The following is a 23703-nucleotide window of genomic DNA, read 5'->3' on the forward strand; positions in this document are numbered from 1 at the left end:
AGACTGCACAGTGCCACAGTGCAACAATAAAGTTTGTCTGAAGAGGGACAATAATCTGGATCTGTTTATTAGGGTTTGGGCTAGGCTCCATAGTTCCAGTGAACAGTAATGTTAATGCTAAATCATAGATATCAGAAGATATTTTTGATAATTATATGTTTCCAGCTTTATGGCAACAATTTGGGGAAGCCCTTGTGCACAAAGCAAGTTCATAAAAGTTTGATAAGCCTGGTGTGGAAGAACCAGTGGCCTGCACAGAGCCCTCACCTGAACCCAAATTAACACCTCGGTATCGGATCGTCATTAATCGGATCGTCAATTGTGTGCCACATCATTTTATGACCTCGGAAAGGCTCTTTTGACAATGGTCACAAATTCCCAATAAAACCTTCTCAGAAGAGCGGAGGCCACAAAGGGGTTGTGGGTGGGGGTGTTTGGGGCAGTTCCATATTAATACCCATGGTTTTAAAATGGTTGTGCAATAAGCTCAAATAGGTGTGTGATATTTGTGTATCCACAAACATTTGGCAACATGGTGTAGTTCTTTAAGGCATTAAACACATCAGATATCTGGTTCCTATCAGCACTGTGAACAATGCTCACTCTAGAACGGAGCATCTCTCGTCAAACCATTCTGAATTACCTTCCTTATATATTGATGATTGCACTACTCAGACACTTTTAAAGAAGTCCTCCTTAACTGTAACCATGAAAACATAATCTAGTATATCACAACTCTCATAAATTGAGAAAGTGAATATTAAATCTGCCTCCAAATCATTTTTTATTAGAAAGTGGTCCGGGTAAATAACTCTTATTTAAGTAGAAAACAACACTACATTATCTAACGTTACAGAAATTAAAAATGACGACGGGGGACAAGGAGTTAATAGTAATAACAAGTTAAATTTTAGAAACAAAATTAATCCATGAAAACATAAGTAAAACACTTCAAATTTCAAACTGTAGCCCGTCGACACCGGATATCGGTTCGCTGACGTCAACGGGCTGTTTCCTCCACCATAGAGGTCCCGAAGCGCAGAGCAGAGACAGACGCTGATTCTCAGGCATGTCCGGCCGCAGCAGGGCGGCGCACTTACTGAAGCAGCTCGCTGCGACGTAAGTCTACAAAATGCCACAGCAGGAATTCCGCGCGTGTACACAGCGGAGAACAAGGGTGTGAGATGTAGCTATCCAGCAAACACAGTTACGTTGTGACAACCTATTGTTTTGGTGGTCACACCGTTGTCACAGTGTCGAAATCTAATTCGTCAGGAAGCTGGAATGTAGTGGCACCGTTGTCAGTAAGTTCTCACAACCCCCTACTATCCTAAAGTTCCATTATGTTGTGCCTTGATCTCCATTGAATTTGGCTACATTCCTGGATAACGAGGTTGTGATAAACTTGCTCAGACAGCGTAAACAGCACCACTTTTTGACAACGTTATAGCAACGTTGTGAGAAAGCAGGCAACGTTGTGACCGTGTTGTGTGTTTACTGGGTAATTGTGTGATCTGTCATTTAACATAAACGACTGAGTTGGTTTGCGAAATCTCGTAGAACCTGACAAAGTTCTCGGTTCGCCATATTGGAATGTCCTTGGATTTCACGTTCAGCCTGCAGTTTAGGAGAATCTGGTGCGCATTGCAAGCCAAACTTGTTAGAATTACGTTAGTTGTGCCCACCTCATTCGCATTAAATAAAATTAATTCAGAATTAATTGATTGATTTCAGTATTCCTGCTTACATGTATAAACATTCATTTATTTATGCATTTTTAACCCATTTAATTGACCAATTAATTAATTAGTTGCTTTGTTATCTTTTTAAATTTTCATTATTTATTTATTAATTATTTGACTCCTTGTCAGTTATTTTCAATTTTGTCGCACAGTTTTGTCAAGTTACAAACCTAACTCTGCCTCCACTGCTAAAGGTTTATGTTTGTGTCACTTTTGACAGGTGCAGATGCCCAGCTCACTCTCATATGTATTCTGCACACACCTATATTCCAGGTATATTTTAAGTGAAGTGTTTCACTTAAACTAGTACGAATGTGGATGCAAATTGGTAAATGCATTATTTCTCAGAGGCCTGATCATTTAAAGGGGATTTTTAATGGGATTTGTAAAAATTTTGAGTAACTTCTGTGTAATTCCGTTCTTGATGGTGATAGGAACCAGAGGTCACTGTCTACATTGCAACATACATGTATGTTTCTATACATATATATATATATATATATATATATATATATATATATATATATATATATATATATATATATATATATACATACATACATACACACACATATATGTGTATATATATATACATACACAGGGTGCACCATTTATATGGATACACCCAAATAAAATGGGAATGGTAGGTGATATTAACTTCCTGTTATAAATGTCTGTGTGTGTGTATATATATATATATATATATATACATATACATACATACATACATACATACATACATACATACATAAATTATTTGTGTGTGTGTGTGTGTGAGTGAGAGCGGCAAGTAAATGCTTCGGACATCTCGTTCCTGTCACCATTCCTTGTAACAGCTGTGACTGCAAGTTTCTCTAACAGTTCACATCAAACCAAAATGATCCAAATGGCTTTGTTTGTTCACATCTTAACAATTTAAGTATGCAGACATTTTTAAAAAATGGTGGATTTCCCATTAATCACCTAAAATCAAAATATGAAGTTAAAGTAGCATGCTGAATGGTGCTAAAATCACTCTGTTTTCTTGTGTGGTCAGGTGCTGGCCATGCTTGTGGGAGAAAAACGGACTATGCCTTTGAGGTCAGTGTCAGTAGTCATAGATTTATATCTGTAGAACAGTTTTATAACACGTTTTGAAATTAATGTCATTTACATATTTACAACTTTGTTGAAGATCAATATCAGGCACGTTGTTTGTAAAACCCTTTGGATTGCAAATCTTTAATTTGATGATGTCTGTCGCCCTGTTTCAGATGGCCTGCTCTAATATCAGATATGGAGAGGGGGTCACCAAAGAAATTGGCATGGTAACAGTTTTATTTCATAATTTTCAGAGGATACTCCTGAAATATAGTTTATTAGATGTAGGACCAACCCCATGATTTGCAATGATGTTTAGAGCAAATAGTGTGGTGGTAATATGCTTGCTTGTTCATTAATATGTGATATTTTCTACAATATTTCCAAACGTGTTTGGTCCCACATACAACAAAATGCACATACACATACTCAGCTTATTTATCAATATATTTAACCACTTAAAACCCGAGGCTCATTACACAAGGCTTATTATTCAGTAGCTATAGGGACTGGCAGAGCTATTCTTAGATTATAGAAGTGTGTAATAAAACTTGCCATTTACGGGGTTGAAAAATATGTACTAGATAAAATTTCTTTATTTGAAATTAAGAAAAGTGTATAATAAAGGCTAAAATAGTTCCCCATAGTAAATAGTTTTTCAGTATGTCAGTCTCAGGCTGTTAATTTAGTACGGTAGCAGTAATTTAAGACCCTTAGTTTGAAGCGGTAGCATTGAGAGTATTTTAATTGACATAAAAAATTACATAGTGTAGTAATAACTGTGACCCAGTGCATTAGTTTGTGTATTGCACTGAAAACATTTTTACCTGATCAGGGAGCTGCAGCTTCTCTCTCTGAACACAAACTCATGAAGCCTTTACTGTTTGGGAAATATCCAGCTGACATGGGGGTTTTGATTGGTTCTGCTGCAGAGTTTGACTGTTTGTTTGTGCCAGTGTTCAGTTTAGAGAAAGTTAGGGAAAGCAGTTTTTATGTGAGTGTCCTGAACTTCATATTAAATAGTGATGGGTCATCACCCCAGAACTTTAAAAAGTGATGGTTCAAATGCCCACTCACCCTGAATTATCACATGATTACTTACCAAACTAGCCAGCCAAAATAAGATTTTCTTTGCAAAATTATTAAACACCCAAAAAATAGTAATCAAATGCCACAATTTTTTTGACAGGCATTACGATCAGGTGAGTAAATTCCTTTAATCAGTCACTAAATAAACAGCCACCAAAAAAAACCCCAAAAAGTATAGGTATTGATTTGAACTTGTTCAGCCTTCTTTATTGCTTTATGCCAGTACTCTACTATCTCCTACTACATTATTGTAAACGGTTTTAAAATGTGTCAAAGTTTAACAGTATTACAGAGTAGAATCTTCTTGTCTCTTTAAATAGTTTTACCAGAGATACATTTCCATGCAACATACTGCACAATCCCAACCAAAAAAGGTTTCACCCAAGACATTCAGAAACAGTTTTCCTGCTTATTTTTTTCTTCTTGAAAGGCAGTATTGTACCAAAAGATGATGCCACTCTCTAGGCTTAAGTATGTGTATGTAAAATGAGTTGTGCCAGAGGGTTGTAGGCCTTTGCATATGTGGAAAGGAAAACAAATGCCTACATACTTGTTTCAACTTAATGTATTTAACATCTTATGTGTTTGGACAAAAATGCAAAAGATGTTTGTTATTGTTATTGACTGAATATGAAGATATGAAGTTGGTAACAAGTAATGTTTTCAATTGTTTTGTCCAGGACCTGCAGAATTTGGGTGCACGTAATGTGTGTCTGATGACTGACAGGAACTTGTCCAGGTTGCCACCAGTAACAGCAGTGCTAGACTCACTGGCCAAACATGGAATGAAGTATGAATGCTATGACAATGTGAGGGTGGAACCTACAGACAGCAGGTGAGGTGTGTTTATGTGTTTTTGTCTGCTGTCTTTTCATTTAATTATACAAAGAATCATTTTTGATGTAATGCACATTAGTTATAAAAGCCCCATATCTTTTTATTTGTTTATCTTTTTTTTAATTTCTTAAATCATAATATTGTGATATACAGTGTTACAAACACAGACAGTGCTGGGTACATAGAGATGCAGTATTTATTTAATTATTTGTGACAGGGTGACGTTTTTTAGAAGATCAATTTCTAGTGGTTAAAACAGAACAGTTTCTATAATTCCTTTCTATTTTTAGTTTTAAGGCAGCTATTGATTTTGCGAAGAAAAGAGATTTCGATGCCTATATAGCTGTGGGCGGTGGCTCTGTGATTGACACCTGTAAAGCAGCAAATCTCTATGCATGTCACCCGGAGGCTGAGTTTCTGGATTTTGTCAATGCACCAATTGGGAAAGGAAAGCCAATTACAGGATCACTGAAGCCTCTTATTGCTGGTATTCACATACATTGACACATTTAAAAACACAAAAAGACTGTCTCACAGTTACAGGACCATTGAAGCCACTAATCAAGTTTTCATACACATGCATATATGAATAATTCTACTGAATTCAAAGTCAGATTGTAAAACACAGAATTGGACATCAGCCTAAAATCCTTTTACTTTGAATGACCCTGTACCTTATTTGTTTTATGAAGACAATGATGAAACATTCAATTTTGTAACTACCAAAACAGCCTTAACACTTTTGAGACTTTACCAAATGTTTCTCTAGTGAATGTTTCAGCTTTTACAATTTTAGCTAATTTTGAGCATAACTCAATGCAGTGTTGTATTTTAGCTTATTACTATTTCATAATGCCTTAGGTTTAAATATATCCTAACATAATCTTTGCGCATATCTAAGCTCTGAATACGTAATACTTTTTTTCCCTGTTTTTTCTGTGAGGGACCACAGTTTGAACTAACTCGGTAGAATAGTCCATCTGCTTTGACACGCTCACTTTCAGAGATACTGAAGAGAACTTTTCTGCAGTTTGTGTATATATGTACATGTCTGTGTGTGTGAATTGCAGTTCCCACTACGGCAGGCACAGGAAGTGAAACTACAGGTGTGGCCATCTTTGACTTTGAAGACTTGAAGGCTAAAACAGGTGTGTGAAAATTAAAACAAAAGAACATTTTAAAGCTACTTCAAAACATACCACTTAAAGAATTAAATTTGATCCATGTCTAGATCAATAGACATAGTTAAACATTTAAAGAAACATTTTCTGAACACAAAATGATTTTGTTTACTATCCATCCTTTTACAGAAGTAGTTGGATGTCACTTAGTAGTTTTTTGAGTCTCTAATGAGTGATGGCTTTGATAGTGAGGGTGTGTATTTGTTCCCATGCGTTTTCTTTTTAGGCATAGCGAATCGGTCACTACGGCCTACTCTGGGTATGATAGATCCACTTCACACACTGCACATGCCAGCCCAAGTGGCTGCCAACAGTGGCTTCGATGTGCTCTGGTAATACTCATTCCACAGTGTATGTGGGTCTGTGAGGTATTAGGAGTGTTTATTTTTAGGGTGTGTCAAAGTATGCATACTTATATTCACTTAAACATCACATCACTTAAAAATAATGTATAACACATCTTTTTTCGAGAATTAGCCTAAAGTTGCCAGATTGCCTGATGACACTGGTCTTCTTTTGGTAATTGTAAATAAAAGCAAAATGAATGTTATTTCTTTTTTCACTTCTGTATCAAAAGGTTATTGTATTGTGCAAAAAACACATTACATGTTGTATCACAAAATTTAACATGCAAAATTCCCATTATACCCTGCACCTCCCTTTCTTTCTTTCCCCCTGTAGCCATGCGCTGGAATCCTACACTGCGCTTCCATATAACATGAGAAGTCCGTGCCCTGACAATCCTATCAGCCGCCCTGCCTACCAGGGCAGCAATCCAGTCAGCGATGTCTGGGCAAGGCATGCCCTCCACATGGTTGCCAAGTACTTAAAACGGTATACTTGAGCGTGAGAGAAAATTACAGTCCTAGCCAAATTGCTAAATTTCCTTCGGGATCAATAAAGTATCCATCTATTTATCTATCCATCCATCCATCTATCTAATTTTATTCTATTTCTTTATACAACATTTATTTCTCAGTAAAGAAGGAGTAAAGGACTTGTATTGTTTGGCTAAACAGAGAGATAGAGCTGGAAAGGATGTACAGCAGGTTAGGCTGATAAAGGATAGAGAGGGAAATGTACTAGTGAGTGAACAGAGAGTGTTGAGTAGATGGAAGGAGTACTTTGAAGAACTAATGAATGAGGAAAACGAGAGAGAGGAGGACAACGGGGGGAGAGATAGTGGATCAGGAAGTGCAGAGAATTAGTAAGGTGGAAGTGAGGGCAGCTTTAAAAAGGATGAAGCATGGAAAGGCAGTTGGTCCAGATGACATACCTGTGGAGGTATGGAGATGTTTAGGAGAGAAGGCAGTGGACTTTTTAACCAGGTTGTTTAACAAAATCCTGGAGAGTGAGAGGATGCCTGATGAGTGCAGAAGCAGTGTACTGATCCCCATTTTTAAGAACAAGGGTGATGTGCAGAGCTGCAGTAACTACAGAGGTATAAAGTTGATGAGCCACACCATGAAGGTATGGGAAAGAGTTGTTGAAGCAAGGCTAAGGCGAGAGGTCCAGATCAGTGAGCAGCAGTTTGGTTTCATGCCCAGAAAGAATACCACAGATGGAATTTTTGCGTTGAGAGTGTTGGTATAGAAGTACAGAGAAGGTCAGAAGGAGCTACATTGTGTCTTTATGGATATGATAGGGTGCCAAGAGAGGAACGGTGGTACTGTATGAGGAAGTCAGGTGTAGCTGAGAAGTATGTTAGGGTGGTGCAGGACATGTATGAGCATAGTGAGACAGTGGCAGGAGGCTCCATGGACCATAATGTTTGCAGATGACTTCAAATTTCTTGGGTCAACCATCCAGAGCAATAGACAGTGTAGAAAAGAGGTGAAGAAGAGGGTGCAGGCAGGATGGAGTGGGTGGAGATGTGTGACAGAAGGATAGCAGCAAGAGGGAAAGGGAAGGTTTACAAGACAGTAGTGCGTCCTGCTATGATGTATGGTTTGGAGAACGTGGCTCTGTCTAAAAGACAGGAGACTGAGCTGGAGGTGGCGAGATGAAGATGCTGAGATTTTCGTTGGGAGTGACAAGGATGGACAAGATTAGAAATGAGCAGATCAGAGGGACAGTGAAGGTGGAGCAGCTTGGAGATAAAGCCAGAGAGGCCAGGTTGAGATGGTTTGGACATGTGTTGAGGAGGAATAGTGGATATATTGGTCAAAGAATGTTGGAGATGGAGCTGCCGGGTAGAAGGAGAAGAGGCAGACCTCAGAGAAGGTTTATGGATGTAGTGAAGGTGGACATGGAGATGGTTGGTGTGAAAGTAGAGGAGGCAATGGATAGGGCAAGATGATCCGCTGTAGCGACCCCAGAAGAAGAAGAAGAAGAAGAAGAATCACTGCAGTGATGTTATTTTATGATAACACACTCACTGATGTGCTCTATTGCTTAACTTCTTTATTTATTACCCAGTTTTATGGATCATGCACTATGTGTCCAGAAGTTTATAGGTTTCTTCTCAAGTCAAGGGTATTAATAGTTTGTCCACCCTGTTTAGCAGAAACTGACTCTACTCTTTTGGGAAGGCATTACACTAGATGTTGGATCATTGCTGTGAGGATTGGATTGCATTCAGCTACAAGAGCATTAGTGACATCAGGTCAGGTTAGTTCTGGATCAGAAGTGGCTCCATGAAAACAAGAGAACACAGTTCCACTGCTCTGCAGCTCAATGCTAAGGGCTTTATACCCCTCTAGCCAGTGCTTAACATTGGACGAGGTGACCTAAGGCTCATGTGCAGCTGTCCAGAGTGCCCCATTTGATTGAAGATTATACAAGCTATGTGTAGAGCTGAGTACTTGTGCCATTAATTGGTACACATTATATTAGCTGACTTCATTAATTAAAACAGGTATCAGAATGCTTTTGAACATATAGTGTATCCCCTCCCAAGAAGTAAATGTACAGCTTCCATTAAAACAAACCAAAAGATAACCTAGAGAAAATTATTAGCACTCCTATTATTAGCATACCTATAAAAATTGTATATTTGTGTCTGTGTTGGTGTGCTCGTAATGTGTGTCTGTGGGCATGTGTCAGAGCGGTGCGGGACCCCGGTGATGTGGAAGCACGCTCCAGCATGCACCTGGCAAGTGTTTTTGCTGGAATTGGTTTTGGCAATGCAGGAGTTCATTTATGGTAATTTCCCTCACTTACATACTTAATTTAGAGCTGTAAATATCATTTCACTCTTTATTATTTCAGAGAAGTCAGAGAAGAAGCTCATGTGAGGTGATGTATAGGCATTATCAGAAAAGCTGTTTGCCTGTTTTGTTGAAGATTTGCAGTACTTTTACTCTGTAAAAAAAAAAAAAAACATTTCTGCTCTCCACAATAAAAATCCTGCTTTTATAAAATCTGCTGCCAAAGTCACAAGTTATAGTTCCAGACGTTTGGAATATTGTTTTGTAATAGATTAGTCATTTCTGGTCAATAGAGTACAGAGATCTGTACCTCAGTAAAATAGCATAGATGTTTAATTAAAATAATTAGAAAATCAGTTTTTGTTCTGTCTGAGCAGTGTTAGAATGTGTGGATAAACTCAGTTAATAATGATTTTGTTTGTTTTTTGACTTTTGTTTTGAAAAAGTGATTTTTAGTGAATTCTAAAAGTCATAAACATTGCTTAATTAATCTCTGTTCAGTAAAGTACACTTCTTCTGTTTCTTTATTTCAGTCATGGAATGTCGTACCCTATTGCTGGTAATGTCAAGAACCATAAAGCTAAAGGCTACAGTGTGGACCATCCCTTAGTAGTAAGAACAGTCCTGAGCAGTGAGCAAAACACAAACTACCAGTGGAAGAACTATACACATCTTTCACTTGAGTAAAAGCAGAAACAATTTAATGTAATGTTTTATTAAAACTAGTATTCCATTTTTTAAATATTACATATCTGATTTTAAATATTTTATGTACATAATTATATTAAAGTACACTGAAATCAGTACCACTTTTAAGTTCGATATATAACCTACCATATGTTTGATGTCTCCCCATATTTTCTGATTTGTGTTTGTGTGTGATTCTTTAAGCCACATGGTCTCTCTGTGGTTCTCACCTCTCCTGCTGTCTTTGCCTTCACTGCCAGCATGTGTCCAGAACGCCACCTAGAGGCAGCAGAGATACTTGGTAATGCATGCGCACGCACACAGACACACAGAGCAGTCTGTGTAGTTATCAAAAACATCAACATATGGGTGTAGTATGAGAAGACATTGTTTGAATGTCTTAAGGAGGGAGCTCTGACAACTTGGGCTTAAGTTCCGCAGGACCTCTGCTTTAAGTATTCATCTTAAGCTGGTGGAAAGCAAAGTTTTGAAAAGGTGTAAATGTGGTTAATCATTAACAATTGTATGTCAGAATTTAAGGTGATTGCATAAAGCAAGTTTCTTGCAGATTAGTTCTAACTTGTCCCACAGTAAAACTATTTAAAACAACAAATGAGTATTTTGAACTTAGATATTTACAAAAATTCTATAATGATCTATTTAAATCTAAGGCATTAGTGCAGATGGTAATAAATTACGAAGTTCTTTTTGATTTCTTTTAAAGGGAAGTAGAAAGATTTAGATTTTTGGAAAAAAATGTTTCATGTCATATTATTATACATAGGCAGGGCTTTGTTTTAGCCATGCTCCTGCATTTTAAAGCAGGATGTGAGAAGGCATCCCTGTCCCTCGTGACCACAAGGTGAGCAGTTAGATCACAATGTTTTAATGTAAAAATCTGTGTGTAACTTTAAGAATTGTCACTACCGAAATGTGTATCTTCTGCAGTTAAGCAAGATTTCTTGTGTTTTAAAAGAAAAAAATATTACGAATTTATATGTGTGCAACTGTTCAAAGCTGTGTTTGAATAAAGCATTTTTGGGTAAAGCTCCAAATTAGCTAATATTTACTATCGAAACATTTAGTGGTGCTTTTTACTGTATTAGTAGTGACGAAATGGAGTGTTATTTATTTTAATAAATTAAACATCAGGTATAGGGTCACTCAAAGCAAATAGATTTTAATCTAAAGTCCAAGTCAGTTAAAAGTCAGAACTGTGTTTTCAAATCTGAATTTCAACTAATTTGGTGGAATGATACATGTATGCATATAAGTCTATGTGCCTGTGTGCATGCATATGTGTGTGTGTTTGTGTGTCTGTGTGTGATGGCCAGGTGCTGATGTTAGGAATGTGAAGAGAGAAGATGCTGGGTGTGTGTTGGCAGACACACTGAGAAACTTCTTGTATGACCTGGAAGTGGAAGATGGCTTGGCTGCAATTGGCTATGTTAAAGAGGACATTCCTACCCTGGTGAAAGGAACCATCCCTCAGGTTTGCCCCCTTTGGCAAATTCACAGGCCAGTATTGTAAAATTTAAGATCTGAAAACACTGTGACCATACGCTGAGAAACTGGAAAACACATGAAATAAACATACTGGTTTATTTTTTTCCACTTATTGGTCATCTGTTGCTGCACAGTTTGTAAGCCAGCCTTAATGGCAGCCATAGGACGCAAGACTACTGCTGACCAGAATATTATTGCTAGGTGGTTGCCTGTTCTCAGCACGGCAGTAATGCAAACATGGATGTGGCATAAGGAAGGGGAAAGTCAAATAGGTGCTGGGTGTGTGTTGTAAAATAAAAATGGCCATTTTAACTGGAAATTAAATAAAGGATGGTCTCTGACTCTGGCAAAGTACCGTAAATTCACAGGGATGTATTATTATGATTACAGTGACTAATCTAAAAAAAAAGCACCTACCTGGTACAAGTACTGACAAAATGGTCTTTAAAGTGTGGTTTACTTAATAAACTGGCAACTCAGTGTTGTCTGGCATTGTATGTGCCCAATTACACTTTTGAAAAAAAGATGGGTGCTGTTTTCTACTGTATTGACTGTCCAGGTAATATTTGTATGTGTATATATTTTGCAGGAGCGGGTGACAAAACTGGCCCCCAGATCTCACACTGAAGAAGATCTTACTGATCTGTTTGTTGCATCCATGAAACTATACTGAACAGACATCTACCACCTACTTTACAAGTTGTAAATTATACACTTTTGTCTCAGATCTACTATCGAGAAATCATGAGTATGATGAAATGAATAATATTTTTGTTACTTGGAAAACTAAGACATCTGCCTTCTGTAAGCTTTTCATATTATGTAATAACTGGTCAATTGTTTTAGGCTTCAGAATCTACCGCACAGAAGTGTTGTGTTGTTAATTTAACATCGATTCCTTTATAGTTTTTAACTGATTTGGCTAGGTTCAATTAAAAAAGGTGACATGTTGCTAGTATTGGACATGCTCAAATAATACTATTAGTAATGTATTAAGTATTGTTGCTGTGTATTATATCTGTTGATACAACCTGAGGTGTGTCGTATGAATGTCTGTTGTGCTATGGGACAGAAAGCTGACTATAACTCACTAGTCATCTGAACATCTTATTAGAACATATGTATATCTCCTGTCAAGGTCAAAGCACATCAACCATGCAGACACAAACAGAAACTTGATTGATGTGCCATACCTGTCTTTGTCAATTATTTTAATAGACATTCTAAAGAGTGAGACAAGTAATTGTTTAATAATGCTAAGATCTTAAAGTTGTGACAGAAAAGAGCTAGAAGCAGGATTAGAGTTCAACTTAAAGACTGAAGTTATGTTAACTGTCAGAGGCCAGTAACCACAGCATTTTGCAGAGAGGCATTAACTTTATTTTGTTATGCTGAAAATTCATTGCACATGCAAACTGCAAACACTTCAGCTGTGTGGGCTCTTTAAACCACTTTATTGGCAAACCAAGGAGGAACAAACCAAAAAAAAAAACAATATATGTACAGGATAAAGTATAGTACAATATATACTATTATAATACACAACTTACAGGCCACCATGCCAACAGTCAGAGAGAAACAAACTGTTTGTGTCCACCTGAAATAAATTATTTCTTTTGAATCATTCTTAATGCTGATCATTACCAATGTTCAAGAACAGTGCTAGTAAACATTCTAACTATTCTTCCCAGTCTAATGGGGATTATTATTGTTATTTGTTCTGAGAGCTAGTCTGCTTACAGTGGAAAGCCATCAAGCATGAAAAGAGTCCTTTTTCATTTTTTCTACCAAGCTAGCCATATCTAATACTTAAATTTGTTAAATCTGGGTCTGGTTCCTAGGCCACTTCTATTCTGCAGTTACCCCAATCCTGTGGAGTGGAAAAAGGGTTAAAAAGCAATGGTACACACCATGTTAAAGGGAACTTGAATAACACACTACTTAAGAAAAAATGTGGAGCAGGGACAGGGGATGCATTTAACAATGTGTAGTGTAGGTTGTAGGTAAACCACATTGACTGTTAAGGCTGTGTGGGTGTGTATGTATATGAGCAATGACAGCATGTATAAGGACCACCATGCCACTGGCAAATGTAAACAAACCCCCCTTAACTTTAGATGCATCCTAATCAAACACAACTATGTTCAGTTCATCCCAGCCAGCCCTTCTCCATGCCACACACAGCAGACCGATTCTTAAATCAACCTTTAAAAACAACTGAAAGTCATTAAGGTTTAACTTATCAGGATAGAAGGCAGATCAGATAGAGGGGGGAGGGGGGGTGTTTGGAACACCAGAAGATCAGGAATCTAGCCATGGCAAAACACCTGCCTATTAGCAAACCTTTGCAGCTGCTCCTTTACACATTAAGCACAAATTTAAAAGCTGTATTTTATTGCACAAGCATTACCAGTCTTAACCATTCAGTCAAACCTAAAACATCTAATTTCCTTCATCTTCAAGATTACTAGATCTTCTCCATAGTATTAGCTTCTCTGGGCTGCATAAGCATATTAAAGTAAAAATGAACAAAAAAATGGCATTGTAAATGAAATTAAATATGAATTCCTTAGGTATTTGGTTTGTCCCATATATATTTTTGTTTGTTTTCTATTTTTTTTAATTCCATACACACAAATCCAGTTTTGCCACAGAGTAAAATGAGAGAAGTGGGAATCTCCAGTAAAAAGTTTCCACTTACTGTGCTAAATTTAATCCAAAACCAGCCAACAGGAACATACACCAAATCCTACTTTTAAGAATACTTAATATCACTGGGCAAAACACATACCTCTTAATAATCAGTACTATTCTGAGTGCCTTCTGAATTCTGCCTCCGTACCAGATTAAGACAGACTCCTTTCAACCTCACCATGCTAACACAAATACTACTTTGACATCAGCTAACGAAGGTGGAGGCATGTTTATGAGTTTCCTTTAGAAGTATGTATAAATTGCTACAGGAGGCTTCAGACGCACTTAGATTGGTTAACACACATTCATGTAAGCCTGGTTAGTGTGTTCTGCACTGAAGCATGTGTAAAGCATGTATGTGAAGCATGTATAAATAGAATGGAACGATTTTTTTAACCAGCTCTTTTGCTCATCTCCAAAGCCTTTTAAGACTCAACAGCAATTCAGGAATGCATTCAACAAACACACACACACACACACACACAAAGCAGTAAACAGACTGTACTGTTTTTCGGTTAGTAGGACGTGTGCGTGAACAACATTTCTATGTATGTGTGCGTTACATAAATCAGAAAGCCATGTGTGTGGGAAACAGATGACACTTCATCAGGACTGGTCCATGGGCTCAGAGGTGCTTGGAAGCTCCGCCCCCTGGCTCTCCATCTCTTCCTGCTCATCCGGCTCCACCTTCTTCCCATCTTGCTTAGTAGTTGCAGTGCTACTGGCAGCAACTGTGGTCTGCTGCCGTAGGTGTTTGTCCATAGAGGCCTGTATGTTTGACACCATCTCCTGCAGACGACGCCTCTGAGCTTCGATTGCTGCTGGCTCTAGCTCCACCCCACCACGCCCCTCACGCAGGGTGAGCATGCCTGGAGCCACACGCACAAGCTCTTCTCCTGACAATGCCAGCCCTTCTCCACGAACGCTGCCACTCAGGTCCACGCCACTGCTGTGTTGCCGCCTGATTGGTCGATGCTCAAGAGGAGTAGACCCCAGTGAGTGACCTTTGCCCTGGAAAGCAGTGACGGTCTGCTCCTTCTTGCGCACTACCCCACCACTGCCTAGTTTAAGGCTGTGGGCGGGGCTTCCCTCACGGCTGCGAGATGAGGTCTCAGAGCAGAGCTGGGAAAGGGCCTCCTGGATAAGGTCCTCTACATCAGGGCCCACAGGAAAGTGGCCTGCTGCATCCACACACAACTCCAAACGCTCCTCTGCTGCATTGAACACAAATGTCTTACCGGTTAGGTGTGGCAGAGTGCAGTGCTTCCCATCCATTAGACCTGAATTCAGAACAACAAACACACAAATGCACATAAAAAAACAATGAAAAACACATGAAAAATTCTACCCTTCATATGTGATGGGTGTTGATCATAAATCATTTTATTACTCTGGAATTAAATAAAATATGAACAAGTTCTATGTCCAGGCCGGAAACATGACTGTGAGGCCGTCAACTTTTACCAATCACATTTTCCAAATTTGGACATTGCTTGCTTTATAAAGCATACATGTGCAATGCTAGATTAGCAAGCATTTAACTCAAATGTTAACCCAACCTGTCCTCTGTGTAACGGTGAACTGGCTGACCCTTTTTCTTTCACCTTATTTGAAATTTTGAGTGTAACTTAAAGTAAGTCAGCACATTCTCCGGTAATTTAAGGGTGACTGATGCAATGGTTTTTACTTTTCTTTTAGCCAAGAGAAGGATTCTAATTGAATAGAAGTCCACACTCCCACTCGCATGGCTCAAAAAAAAAAGTTTGATCAGAGAGAGGGGAAAAAAAAGTTTGATCAGAGAGAGATGGCAGATGGTTTTGGACAGTGCTGGTAAGCTTTTTCTTCTTTTAAATTATTATTGATGAATAAAGACAAGGGGTTTTGAGGATTGATAATGGTGATTTGCAGTGGTGGGTGGATGAGGAAAATTTCTGACTTCTGACTCTGACTTATGACTGGAGCAAGGGTGGGGAAAATCAAAGAAATGTTGATTCTGCTTTTGTATTTTCCCTGATGGCACTGTTTAAAATAAGGTGGAAAAAATCAGCCAGCTGAACATTCACATGACTCCACTCCAATTGTGCTGAGGCTTTCAGCAGTCCTATGTCTCTGTTTAAAACAATGTACAGTCATTGGATTGAATATTGCCCCACCCAACTGCAATCAAGGGAGACAGAGTATAATCATTGCCACCCCCTATATATATATATATATATATATATATATATATATATATATATATATATATATATATATATATATATATACACACACACACACACACACACACACACACACACACACACACACACACACACACACACACACACATATATATATATATATATATATATATATATATATATATATATATATATATCACGATTCGATTACGATTCAGAGGGCTATTATGCGCTTATGAAACTATTATTGATGCATCTTGATGCATTTTTTTCTACAGAGAATTTCTTTTTTCCCTCACTGTGTGTGGACTTTTAAGTAGTTGTAGTGATCCATAATGAATTTACTTCCAATATTTTTTAATAACAAGTCAAATGGAAGTGACGTTGCAAGTGAACTAGAAGGCTCTCATTCACTGCTCTCGTTTGGAGTACATTAGACACTGCCTGCCACTCACCTGGGAGAACTGGCATGCATACTGCAGGTCACATATCAACACAGTCTTGCCTAGCTAGTAGCCAGGGACGTCTGCAGCTTGGTTTGGGGGCAGTCACGGGCTGGAGGTTAGGGATCCATCCTTGTGACCGGAAGGTCGCCGGTTCGATCCCCAGAGCTGACAGCACATGACTGAGGTGTCCTTGAGCAAGACACCTAACCCCCAACTGCTCCCCGGGCACTGCGGATTGGGCTGCCCACTGCTCCGTGCAAGTGTACTCACTGACCCCTAGTGTATGTGTGCTCAATAGTGTGTATGTGGTGTTTCACTTCACGGATGGGTTAAATGCGGAGTTGAAATTTCCCTGTTGTGGGACTAATAAGGGTTTCTTAATCTTAATCTTAATGAAGGCAAACAGAGATTTAAAACAAACATTTAGAGACCAATGGAGTGATTCGCATTGCAGTGCAGTTAGTTTCCTGGAACATTAAACCTGCAATGAGAGACTGCTAAACACTAAAAAGTTGTGAAGATGAAGTCAGCTTTCCTTTCAAAATTTTCTGTTCCAACTTAAACGGTGCCACATTTACATTCTGGCGCCTCAGGCACAATTTAAGGTGGAACGGGAAAATTCAAACAAAAAGCTGGAGAATAAGAAGCTGGCTTAAGCGTCGTAAAACAATCCAACGTTGAAAGACAGTTTAAAAGAAACTTCTTTTGAAGAAACACTTTCTGGTGGAGACAGTCCTGTCGACTCCTGACCTAACCTAGCTTTTAATAAAGGGTGCTGGTCGTATTTCTCACTCATCCAGTTGTGTTTTTATGTGCACATCACAGTGTGTCCAGACGCTGCACTTCCACACTTTCAAGTTGTGCTTTCTGCGTTTCTCAATATAAAGTTTGGAAAAGCGATTTTATATATGTGTGTGTGTATATATATATATATATATATATATATATATATATATATATATATATATATATATATATATATATATATAAACACAATTCCAATGAAGTTGGGATGTTGTGTAAAACAAATAAAAACAGAATACGATGATTTGCAAATCCTTTTCAACCTATATTCAATTGAATACACTACAAAGGCAAGATATTTACTGTTCAAACAGATAAACTTTACTGTTTTTTGCAAAGACTGGGAAAAGTTGAGGAATGCTCAAAAAACACCTATTTGGAACATTCCACAGGTGAACAGGTTAATTGGAAACAGGTGAGTGTCATGATTGGGTATAAAGGGAGCATCCCTGAAAGGCTCAGTCATTCACAAGCAAGGATGGGGTGAGGTTCACCACTTTGTGAACAACTGCATGAGCAAACAGTCCAACAGTTTAAGAGCAACGTTTCTCAACATGCAATTGCAAGGAATTAGGGATTTCATCATCTAGAGTCCATTTTCTTCTTTCGGCTGCTCCCTTTAGGGGTCGCCACAACGGATCATCTGCCTCCATCTTGCACTATCCACTGCCTCCTCTACTTTTAGACCAACCATCTCCATGTCCACCTTCACTACATCCATAAACCTTCTCTGAGGTCTACCTCTTCTCCTTCTACCTGGCAGCTCCACCTCCAACATTCTTTGACCAATATATCCACTATTCCTCCTCAACACAAGTCCAAACCATCTCAACCTGGCCTCTCTGGCTTTATCTCCAAACTGCTCAACCTTCACTGTCCATCTGATCTGCTCATTTCTAATCTTATCCATCCTTGTCTCACAACGAAAATCTCAGCATCTTCATCTCTGCCACCTCCAGCTCAATCTCCTGTCTTTTAGACAGAGCCACAGTCTCCAAACCATCCATCAATCATCTAGAGTCCATAATATCATCAAAAGAGAATCTGGAGAAATCTCTGCAAGTAAGTGGTAAGGCAGAAAACCTACATTGAATGCCCAAGACCTTTGATCCCTCAGGCAGCACTGCATTAAAAACCGACATCATTCTGTAACGGATATTACCACGTGGGCTCAGGAACACTTCAGAAAACCATTGTCAGTGAACACAGTTCATCGCTCCATCTATAAGTGCATTTGAAAACACTGCCATGCAAAGCGAAAGCCATATATCAACACCACCTAGAAACGCTGCCGGCATCTCTGGGCCCGAGCTCATCTGAGATGGACTGACGCAAAGTGGAAAAGTGTTCTGTGGTCTGACGAGTCCACATTTCAAATTGTTTTTGGAAATCGTGGACATTGTGTCCTCTGGGTCAAAGAGGAAAAGGACTGTCCGGATTGTTAACAGCGCAAAGTTCAAAAGCCAGCATCTCTCATGGTATGGGGGTGTGTTAGTGCCCATGGCATGGGTAACCTGCACATCTGTGAAGGCACCATTAATGCTGAAAGGTATATACAGGTTTTGGAGCAACATATGCTGCCATCCAAGCAACGTCTTTTTCAGGGACGTCCCTGCTTATTTCAGCAAAACAATGCCAAGCCACATTCTGCACGTTACAACTGCATGGCTTCGTAGTAAAAGAGTGCGGGTACTAGACTGACCTGCCTGCAGTCCAGACCTGTCTCCCATTGAAAATGTGAGGCGCATTATGAAGCGCAAAATACGACAACGGAGACTGTTGAGCCACTGAAGTTGTACATCAAGCAAGAATGGGAAAGAATTCCACCTACAAAGCTTCAACAATTAGTGTCCTTAGTTCCCAAACGCTTATTGAGTGTTGTTAAAAGGAAAGATGATGTAACACAGTGGTAAACATGCCCCTGTCCCAACTTCTTTGGAACGTGTTGCAGGCATCAAATTCAAAATGAGTGAATATTTGCAAAAAACAAAGTTTATCAGTTTGAACATCAAATATCTTGTCTTTGTAGTGTATTCAATTGAATATAGGTGGAAAAGGATTTGCAAATCATCTTATTCTGTTTTTATTTTTGTTTTACAAAACATCCTAACTTCATTGGAATTGGGGTTGTGTATATATACACACAGTACTGTGCGAAGGTTTTAGGCATCTAAGGAAATTTTTAAACAATTTACCTCAGCAGTGAGTTTATCACAATACACATTAGAATAAAGTCATATTCATAATTGAAATAAACATAAAAACTATAATTTCTTGGGTCCATATTTTTCCTTGACACCTTCACAGCACCCACAGAGACTTGTTATTATCATCAATTACATCATGAGCACAATTTAATGAAGCACTGACTGGCCAAACCAGGAGTTGCTTTTTAACTACATGTAATACTGGGCTTCCTTGAGGAGAGGTTAAAGGGTGAAAATGGTTAAACAAACACACTAACATCCATAAAATCACTATTATATATATATATATATATATATATATATATATATATATATATATATATATATATATATATATATATACACACACATATATATATATATATACACACACATATATATATATATATATATATATATATATAGCAAAACAGACATATACCCATGTCTTTCTTGACAATGTTGTAGAAGACTCCTCCTTGCTGAAACAGATGAGGCAACTTCTTAGCATATGACCACACATCTTCACCTAAGAGAGAACAGGACATATAGATATTAATAGACACCACACTGAAAAAGAGCAGAGCAATATGAGGCTGATAGAATGAGCTTATAATTCAGATTAAATATCATACTGGAATGTTCTTATTTGCATCAATGATTCCAGTTTCTCACATTTTGCAAGTCTTTCAAATCTAATAATACTGCATTATCGCTTGCTTTACAGTTATAAGATTCACTCCATTGCTTACCAGAAAGCCAATGCAATAGTGACTTTTTGGTTATATATTTTACAGCACCTATGTTATAATTACACATCAAAGCGTCATTTTGTCAGTGTGAATGAACACTGTAATGCAGTTGCTGAGGTTTGGTATCAATGTTTTACAGTCACAGATCAAATAGTACATGACCTGTACACTTTAAACAGTTTACACGTGCATGCATGGTATTCCTCTTCTGTTTTCAAAACTGTTATGCAAACAGGTGCTAGTAACGTTTTTGATGCCAGGAAGTGGACCCACCCATTAGCGTTGCTAGGAGACAGAGTGATGACATCTCCAAGTCAATGTTGTCCTGCATCTCTCGGCTGCTGGTCCTTCTGAGCCTGGGCTCTGTTAGGGTATGAGCATCTGATGTGTGCGTCTCAGGCCCAGTATGTGTTTGTGTGTCCGAGACTTTCTCTTTCAGTACCTCCACAGTGATGCGGTCTCCATGCTGCAGGGCCACAGGCAGATCCTGCTGTTCAGGTGGTGGGGGCGGTAGCTCCCTAGGGGGGAAGCCATGTCGGATGCACTGCTGATGGGGCTGCAGATTGAGGGCCTGGGCGATAGCTGCTTGTAGCTCTGCATAGGTGGTGTGGGCCTGAAGCTGTAGCATTGCTTGCCGCCCATCACTCGTTGTTACACGGATTTTCTTCTCACCACTGGGAGGTGGGGCTTTTGTAGGTGTTGGTGGAGCTGAGGAAGAAGAGGACGAGGCAGGGGAGGCAGGGCGTGGCTCTGCACTCTGGTCCTGCATACGCTGCCGTTGTGTGCGTCTGCGTTGGGACAGAGCTGCCTGCTCACTGATGCTGTGCTGCAGACTTCTCTCAACTCGGCTCATCACCAACTCCTCCTTATGCAGCGTGCGGCCCTTCTGACCTGTTAGGATGATCTTTGTGGGGGGGTTCGCATCTGACTCCACCACCTCTCCTCCACCACCCTGTCCTTGGCCTTGCATGTGAGCAGCCTCTATGGCCACAGGGTGGTATTCATCAGGGTTTTTCTTGGCTGTGTGGTGCAGGATGGTGTTCACCACCTTCTGTACCAGGATCTCACTGCCAAACTCTCCAGGGAAGTGCTTGGTGACAAGGCGCATTGCCACCTCATAGACATTGCTGTTCAGTGCTGATTCTGGCTCATACTGGAACCAGTAAACAGTCTCTCGGACTACACGGCCCCCCCACTCTAGAGTGATAGGAAACGCCTCTGGCAGGTTATCATACTCCTTTCCCTCCCAGTAATGCTTAAAGCCACAGCCACACTTCCCTCCCTGGGAGCGTGTAGCGGTGCGGTCCCCATCCAGGTACACCACTGATCCATCACCATGGACATGCCGCACGGAAGTGCCATGGCACCAGGAGCAGGTGGAGAGCGAGCTGAGTTTGTAGTCAGGCAGCAGTGTGTCCCTCTCAGGGCAGTAGGAACATACCAAGTTGTTTAGGGGGAAGCTGTAGTTCTTGTCCCCCCGGAGAGTGCCATGAGTGGATTTGGCCAGGTTGTAGAGTTTCCCTCCAGGCACCAGCCACTCAGGAGGAACATGGTGCTCAGACAGTGCACTGCAAATAAGGCAGCGATGCAGACGATTCTCTTGCACTGACTTCTTTGCCGCTTCAGTCACCTCTTCAGGCTGTATGCCGATCACTCCTGTACGCCGGTAAACATACTGATGAACGTCAGCCACGAGTGCAGGGTGGATGCCATGCTTCTCCATGAAGACATCCTCCATGGCACCAACTAAACGGAGCAGGTATTTCTCCTGCAAGCTTCGGTCACCTCCAATCACGCATCCTCCACAGGGTTCCAGACTCACGTATGTGCGGATAAGCTCCTGTGGAACACCCCAAGCTTTGGGCAACAATGCTGCAGGCAGCTGGGGCAGTGGCATACCCTTAATGCCCACCAAAGGGACGTAGTGATTCCTGCCTGAGCTACTCCAGGCAATGCAGATGGGCTTGTTGAGAGAGCCATCCTTTCCCCGGCACTGCTCCTCAGGCACCAGGCCTGGAAGGAATGTGGCTGAGTAGTCACCTGAGCTTCGCATGCCACTGAGAGAGTCCAGTAGGATTACGGGACGGTGCAGCACGTTTGCCAACCCAAATATGTGTATGTTTCTCAAGCCGAGTGGGACTCCCTCTGGAGGGATGAACAAAGGGTCACACTCATTGATTATGTCCTCCCATTCTGCTGTGTCAATGAAGTCCTGGAAGAGGGCCTTGTAGCGGTCCAGATTCTGTTTGAAATTAAGTTTGAGGTTTTCTCTTAACGCATGCCAGAACAGTTCACGACCCACTAATGCCCTGGACACAGCATGGACTAGGCAGTGGCCATCTCCGTCCACGTGAACAGGAATGAGACATTCTTTGTTGTTGTTGGCTTTCTTGATCTCCTCCAAAGTATCATGGAGATATATAAGGCTACCGGATCTGTCCTTACCATAACCAACTGTAGATACGTGCTCCTGTTCGATAAGAAAGGCCCTACCGCCAAGCAAAGAACAGTCAAAGATCTCGCCCTGATTCATCTCCCGTAGCAGTTTCGCTTTCCCCGTTTGTTTGTCCATCCCGTAACGGGTGAGAATCGGTGACAGCAGCTTGCAGTGGTAGTTGGAGAGACCCATCACTTTGACCAGCTCCGTGCCCTTCTTCGGAGCTCCCGTAACACCGAGTAAGGCATTTCTCAGTAAATTATGAAGCACAACATCTGGGTCGGTTACTTCTTCCACATTTAACAGATTCTTCTGCTCGTGACGCTGGCCACATTCAGTGCATTCGATGCTAATTGAGCCGTAAGCAGGGAAGAATAGCTTCGCCTGGCATTTGGAATCTGGGCAGATACCTGATAAAATTCGCTTGTCCCTTTTCTTTGTGCCTTGCGCTGACGACATTTTGACGGGTAACTCTTCAGTGTCGTAGCAGTTTATAAAACCATTATAGTATTACTCTGCAATTTGTTCAATCCTTGGTTGTTATTTATCCGTAGAGAACAACACGGAAGCGGGTTTTTTTTTCCACCGAGACCCCACTGTCTGTTTTAGGACGTACCCTTCGCACGGAGCTTAGGAAGCCGGAAATTGTAGTTTGCAGTGAAGTTGAATGAAGACCTCAGCCACAAAATATATACTAGTTTAACATATAAATATATGCATATCTATTACTAGTATTTGGTACTTCGTTTTGCTACGAATGATTTAAATATAGTAGCAAAGTATTTTGTACTCATTGAACGGAATACTTTTATACACTACAATAACCAGAGTGCAAAGCAGCTCTGAAGACCGCGGCTGCTTCCGTACAACCGACTGCTGATCTTTAAGAGGTGACCGGTTATGTATGTACCGGAAGTGTCATTACTTAAA

At 40.0% G+C, this 23703-nt stretch overlaps 2 protein-coding genes across 3 annotated transcripts; one reads left to right on the top strand and one right to left on the bottom strand.

Annotated features, from left to right (window-relative positions):
* The first annotated feature begins 1004 nt into the window (after positions 1-1004).
* Positions 1005-12822, top strand: adhfe1 (alcohol dehydrogenase iron containing 1). 2 transcript variants are annotated; one of them, XM_017699251.2, is made up of 14 exons: positions 1005-1119; positions 1963-2015; positions 2779-2822; positions 2996-3049; positions 4592-4746; positions 5039-5235; positions 5819-5896; positions 6156-6261; positions 6611-6763; positions 8975-9073; positions 9612-9690; positions 9970-10066; positions 11100-11257; positions 11861-12822. In XM_017699251.2, the coding sequence occupies exons 1-14, from the start codon at positions 1070-1072 to the stop codon at positions 11942-11944; spliced, it is 1407 nt and encodes a 468-aa protein (XP_017554740.2). In that variant the 5' UTR covers positions 1005-1069; the 3' UTR covers positions 11945-12822. The 2 variants fall into 2 exon arrangements, with proteins under 2 accessions (XP_017554740.2, XP_017554741.2); XM_017699252.2 differs by lacking the exon at positions 1005-1119 and adding an exon at positions 1176-1304.
* vcpip1 (valosin containing protein (p97)/p47 complex interacting protein 1) lies at positions 12629-23232 on the bottom strand. The gene is made up of 3 exons (XM_017699250.2): positions 20610-23232; positions 20027-20113; positions 12629-15245 (listed from the first exon to the last, which is right to left on the bottom strand). The coding sequence occupies exons 1-3, from the start codon at positions 23230-23232 to the stop codon at positions 14572-14574; spliced, it is 3384 nt and encodes a 1127-aa protein (XP_017554739.1). The 3' UTR covers positions 12629-14571.
* Positions 23233-23703: the final 471 nt, after the last annotated feature.

This window comes from Pygocentrus nattereri, chromosome 19 (genome assembly GCF_015220715.1).
Source record: "Pygocentrus nattereri isolate fPygNat1 chromosome 19, fPygNat1.pri, whole genome shotgun sequence".
Lineage (NCBI taxonomy): Eukaryota > Metazoa > Chordata > Actinopteri > Characiformes > Serrasalmidae > Pygocentrus > Pygocentrus nattereri.

Coding starts and splice junctions, on each gene's coding strand:
- adhfe1 (XM_017699251.2), top strand. CDS start 1,070: ATGTCCGGCCGCAGCAGGGCGGCGCACTTACTGAAGCAGCTCGCTGCG. Junction 5,236..5,818: donor ACTGAAGCCTCTTATTGCTG/GTATTCACATAC, acceptor TGTGAATTGCAG/TTCCCACTACGGCAGGCACA. Junction 11,258..11,860: donor TGAAAGGAACCATCCCTCAG/GTTTGCCCCCTT, acceptor TATATTTTGCAG/GAGCGGGTGACAAAACTGGC.
- vcpip1 (XM_017699250.2), bottom strand. CDS start 23,232: ATGTCGTCAGCGCAAGGCACAAAGAAAAGGGACAAGCGAATTTTATCA. Junction 20,114..20,609: donor TCTCCTAGCAACGCTAATGG/GTGGGTCCACTT, acceptor GTTCTCTCTTAG/GTGAAGATGTGTGGTCATAT. Junction 15,246..20,026: donor CATTGTCAAGAAAGACATGG/GTATATGTCTGT, acceptor TTCTGAATTCAG/GTCTAATGGATGGGAAGCAC.